A 6,000-nucleotide genomic window follows, 5' to 3' on the forward strand; every position below is an offset into this window, starting at 1 on the left:
CAAAATATTGACTCTTACTTTTTGGTATGCCGTACTTTGCTATAAATGCTTACGACAAACTACAGCTTCTTTCGTCCAGTGCCCTATTTGTCGTCGAACTCTGTACTTATAGGTTGCATTGTTAAATCTTGCTTCACATTCGCCTTTCCTAGGCCTTCTACGCTGTATTGGAAGTACAGTCATGAGACCACATAGATAAGCATTCTGTAAATCTACAGATTCCATCAAGTTGAATTCTCTTAAAATATTTTGTCTTGTCTCTTCAGGCGCGTTTTCAAAGCACTGTAGCCTACAATGACAGTTTTCTCCCAATCATGAGACGTTAAATTAATCTTTCTGTTTACCTCAGATAAGCGCCAATGTTTCTCCTTCCATACTTTCACTACAGGCATCATTTGATGAATGGCGTTCCATAACTGTATTTTCGCAAAATTTCAGACACTAGAGCTGTTTATCAGGGCTGCAACCTATATAATTATTTAAAGTCCAGCACTTATTGAACAGAACCTTTTATTTCCCTGTTTCATATGGACTGAGCTCACTCTTTCCCTGTACTACAATTTGTCAAACCTAATTTACAGTACGACTGGTCTTGTTTTTTACCTACTTACTACAGTAGGAAAATTAGGTCTGTTCCATGCTTTAATATACTGCTGAAAACTCAAAAAACGAAAAAAATTACTTCACTCATTCTTTTCCTGGACCCGTCATTTGTAAGGTGAAAGTGGTGGAATAATTGTTGAGGAGACAGGTGATCAGAATGAGTAGAATGAAAACTGAAACAGACAATTTTCCAGCTTCGTGTGCTATCTCGTAAGTGTGATGTTAATTATTTGTTTTTAGTGAACGGTATTTTTTGCTATTTACACTAAGCAAAGTGTAAAAAAATATTGGATATTTAACAGCCGAATTACGAGTACTATTAACGCTGCCTTCAATTTACTGAACTCATTAACACTGTTACCTCAAACTAAAATTATCCAATAAAAGAAAGGAGTGAAGGTTCTAGTTTACTGTCCTGTCGACTACAGGATGATTATCGGAGATATAATAAGCAAGGGAGAGAGAGGTCACATTCTAATAACAGCAAAGTGAGGCGATTTTAAGTGCATGGATTTCATTAGAAAGCTGGAATCCCGCAGCTTACTCCTCTGTAAAACTATTATTGAGGAGATAAATGCTGCGTTTCATACAATTGTTACATTTGATTTCAAGTCAGTGTTGCAGCAGAATGACTGTTGCGTTAGTAAGTCACTTTCTTCTAACTACACATTTAGGTACGGACATTTCTTGCAATCGCTGGATTGAAGAATATAATTGCACGAACTGCCTTGATTTCACTACAGTTTAGATCTGTTTTCTGTCATGGACACATCTGTAATGGAATAAACGAAGTTTTCACTGAAAATCAATGTCGCTAAGCTCTATACATTTATTGATCATTCCGAGAACTGTAATACAGAAACAACGCGTTTCACTGTTGGAACTGGAGATCGGTTTACGCTTAATGTTGCCTCTTACGAAGGATGTTCTTTACTTCGTTCGAAATAATGATTTGGGAGGAATTTTGTTTCATTATTTTGTCCAATTTTTTCGTAACTAGTTCATATTCAGCAGTCTTTTTATTCCATATAGATTCAACGCTCTCCGTTAACATATTTTGGACACGATATTATATTTCATTTGATTTATGCTCCATCTGTAATATGTTTTGGTTTATCACCAATAATGTCCTATGTCTGTATCTTGAACCGTAATATGTTTCAGTAAGATCGAAATTTTATTAGTAATTGTATTCTTACGTTGTCAGTAGATTATGAAGTTATGTGGTCAGTTTAATAGCGAAATCTTTTTCAGTACTTTAAACATAAATGAGTATATTTCACAAATGTAAGAGCATATGCCTTAACGTAAGTGAAACAGATAAAGCAAGCGCTACAGTTTGGTTTTGACGTCATAAATTAAAACCTCTGTATTTTTTCAAAGGAAAACATCTAGAAGCAACTTTATACAATGGTTAAGCTATAATAAATTAATGGTTTTATTCACAGCTGTGAGATGTGACTCAGAATTCTATTATCACATATGAAATGCCTTTTAATTCACAGCCGCAATTAATAAGCGAAGGAATTGCTCATTTAACTTTGACAATATTTCAAACAACGTTAATAATGCTGTTACAATGATAGACACACATACATTGAACAGACGTTTTCTCTCAGAAATACTACTTGCACATAAAAGAAAGCAACAGACACTTAGAAATCGCGCAAAAGCCAATAAACACTCACACGTCACAGAGGAAATAAATTTGGAGTACAAGAGAATGTGAAATACTTGTAATGGACTTCCACTCAGCTGATTTGCAGTAACATTAAATAATTTTTTTAAAAACGACGGTCACCGCTATCTTATTGATACACCACGTGGCGTTAATAAACATAATTCTAGAACAGTTCGCAAGACTTATAGACCTATAAGAAAGTCTGCTAGGTGCTGTCTCAGCTGTGACAAAGCACTTCCACCAGAATAAGGTACCTCGGAGAGCTAACTGCACCGACTCTGCGACAGAAAGTTGTGAACTGGATAATAAATTCTCGTTTTTTCTACTGTTTCAAACGTGGATTTAGAGGTATATCTTGTTCACCGGAAACCTGAGATGTTTACTACCCACACTTCAGGACAGATTCCAGGGTAACATTTTACACGAAGTTATTACACCATCCAAAATATTCATAAACGTGCACATAAGCGCTGAAATTTAAAATTAGTATTTCAAAATAACAAAAGAGAACAAAAGGATAAAGCATATAGCGTAAACCTATTCAAAAATTGCGAAGTTCTTTGCACAGTCTGTCTATAGCCTTGAACTTATCTGATATCAACAGAAAGCGACATTATTTGCTACCGGAACAGAATTCAACTGAAGTAGTGTTTTTATGCTGCTCGCAGAGTGAGCCATGCTATTAATCCAAAACTATCGCCGGTGGGCCGAGGAAAAACGTACGTCTTTACTCTAAAAGAAGTCACATGGCGCTAAATTCGGATCACAGTAAACTGTGTACAAAAGTTTTAAAAGCATTTGCAAATTTCCAAACTAACTACGAAGCGCATAAGTAATCGATGACTAGACGCTAGTCTGAGACGCACTCACTCAGGACTCGCACACTCGCCAGCTGGCATGCTTTAGTCGTCACAGCGCGGCGTAAACAATGTAACGATTTAATAACAAAATAGTGCTGCACTTACTTTGACTGACATGATGAGTGGCGTTGTGTTGCTGTCACAGTTAGGACGAAGAGTGACTCATGGCAAAGAAGCAGGTGCGCTACCCCTTGTGCTGTGCCGGAATATTATCGTATTGATCGCTCGCGAACAGCATTTCCAGCGGTGCCTGCGCACTATCCCATCCGGCCGGCGCCACGGCCGCATGCTCCACCGGGAGTTCGATTAACGGCTTCTGCGCCCCCATACGTAATGTTGGAACGCATGCAATGAATCCGAAACATACGAGGATGCTGCTACGTCGTAGCACTTACAAACGAGGCAAACACCTAACGGGTCACAGATTTTGCTCATTTCAGTCAGTTTCCGACAATATAGCAACTTGTTCATCTTTCGTACGACTGTACAACGTACTCATATGTAACAATTATTACTTTAGTACGACGTGCTTCTCAAGTGTTCCATACAAATCGAAGTTCAGTCTAACAAGACACATCAATACCATAACAGAGCACCAGCCATTAAGCAGCGGTGTTAGCGCAGCCGCTTAAGGTGGCACTGCCTGTACTGTGTTAGTATTGTCTTTTTCTTTTTTTTCTTATCTTTCACCAAACATTTGCATTGCTGCAACGAATCATGTTTCCTCGGAAAGGAACAATAATAACAATAATGATAATCATCTTTTAGGATGTTGATGCTCTTCCTCTCTGTGCTTACTCAGGAGAACTGGAGAGGTATTCCGCCTTATGCAGGCACAGCTTGTTTGTTTTTCCTTTACCCAAAAATGTTTCAGCACTTCTTGTGCTATCTTCAGTGGGAAGAGCGTAGCGCTCCAAAGGATTGGAAAAGGGCACAGGTTATCCCCGTTTTCAAGAAGGGACGTCGAACAGATGTGCAGAACTATAGACCTATATCTCTAGCGTCGATCAGTTGTAGAATTTTGGAGCACGTATTATGTTCGAGTATAATGACTTTTCTGGAGACTAGAAATCTACTCTGTAGGAATCAGCATGGGTTTCGAAAAAGACGCCCTTGTATAGACCCTCTATATACTGGTTTCATCTTTCTGCTTTCCCGTCTTTGCTTAGGACTGGTTTTTCATCTGAGCTCTTGATATTGATACAGGTGGTTCTCTTTTCTCCAAAGGTCTCTTTAATTTTCCTGTGGGCAATATCTATCTTACCCCTAGTCATATATGCCTCTACCTCTTTACATTTGTCCTCTAGCCATTCTGCACTTCTTGTCAGTCTCATTTTTAAGACGTTTATATTCGTTTTCGCCTGCTTCATTTACTGAATTTTTATATTTTTTTTTTCTTTTATCTATTAAATTCAATATCTCTTCTGTTACCGATGGATATCTACTAGCCCTCGTCTTTTCACCTACTTGATCCTCTGCGGCCTTCACTATTTCATCTCTCAAAGCTACTCATTCTTCTTCCACTCTATTTCTTTCCCCTGTATTTGTCAATCGTTCCCTAATGCTCTCTCTGAAACTTTCTACAACCTCTGGTTCTTTCAGTTTATCCAGGTCCCATCTCTTTAAATTCCTACCTTTTTGCAGTTTCTTCAGTTTTAATCTACGGTTCATAACCAATAAATCATGCTGACTACTCTGTATACGTACATCCATATTAATATGTATGGACAAAGGAGTGATAATTAAGCGTCAGATTTGGCGACCTTTTCAGTATATATTTAATGACACATGTTACTCGCCTGATACATGAAATACTGTATATTTGTACTATGGCGAAAACTAGGCTTGCAATACTAGTTTGGAAAATATAGTTACATAACATTACATATACTTTACATGATGGTAACAATGGCAATAAGTTATTTTTATGCTGGTAGAATTAAAATTGCCACACGTTTTTACAGCCGGTCGAAGTGACCGTGCGGTTAAAGGCGCTGCAGTCTGGGACCGCAAGACCGCTACGGTCGCAGGTTCGAATCCTGCCTCGGGCATGGATGTTTGTGATGTCCTTAGGTTAGTTAGGTTTAACTAGTTCTCAGTTCTAGGGGACTAATGACCTCAGCAGTTGAGTCCCACAGTGCTCAGAGCCATTTTTTTTTTTTTTGAACACATTTTTACAGCCTGTCATGTTGTTATTGTCTTCAGTCCAGAGACTGGTTTGATGCACCTCTCCATGCTACTCTATCCTGTGGAAGCTTCTTTATCTCTGAGTAACTACTGCAACCTACATCCTTCTGAATCTGCGTAGTGTATTCATTTGTTGGCCTACCTCTACTATTTTTACCCTTCTCCTTACCGTCCAATCCTGAATTGGTGATTTCTTGATGACCCAGAACATGTCTTACCAGCCGATCCCTTCTTTTAGTCAGGTTGTGCCACAATTTCCTCTTCTCCCCAATTCTATTCAGTACCTCCTCATTACTTACGTGAACTCCCATCTCATCTGCAGCATTCTCCTGTAGCTCCGCTTTTCGAAAGCTTCTATTCTCTTCTGTGCTAAAGTATTTCTCGTTCATGTTTCACTTCCATACATGGCTGCACTCCATACAAATACTTTCAAAAAAGACTTTCTGACACTTAAATCTACACACGATGTTAACAAATTTCTCTTCTTCAGAAACGCTTTCCATGCCATAGCCAGTATACATTTTATACCCTCTCTACTTCGACCATCATCAGTTATTTTGCTCCCCAAATAGTAAAACTCATCTACTACTTTAAGTGTCTCATTTTCTAATCTAATACCCTCAGCATTACCTGGCTTCATTCGACTACATTCCATTATCCTCGTTTTGC

General features: G+C 38.5%; 1 protein-coding gene across 1 annotated transcript in view; it reads right to left on the minus strand.

The window, feature by feature from the left end:
* LOC124721627 (endothelin-converting enzyme homolog) overlaps positions 1-3,370 on the minus strand; it is a 416,974-nt gene extending 413,604 nt beyond the window's left edge. Inside the window, exon 1 of the mRNA XM_047246685.1 lies at positions 3,250-3,370. Within this exon, the coding sequence (XP_047102641.1) occupies positions 3,250-3,261 (12 nt within the window). The 5' untranslated portion in view covers positions 3,262-3,370. The remainder of the gene's footprint in view (positions 1-3,249) is intronic.
* Between the last annotated feature and the right edge of the window lie 2,630 nt (positions 3,371-6,000).

This window comes from Schistocerca piceifrons, chromosome X (assembly GCF_021461385.2).
Source record: "Schistocerca piceifrons isolate TAMUIC-IGC-003096 chromosome X, iqSchPice1.1, whole genome shotgun sequence".
NCBI classification, from domain to species: Eukaryota; Metazoa; Arthropoda; class Insecta; order Orthoptera; family Acrididae; genus Schistocerca; species Schistocerca piceifrons.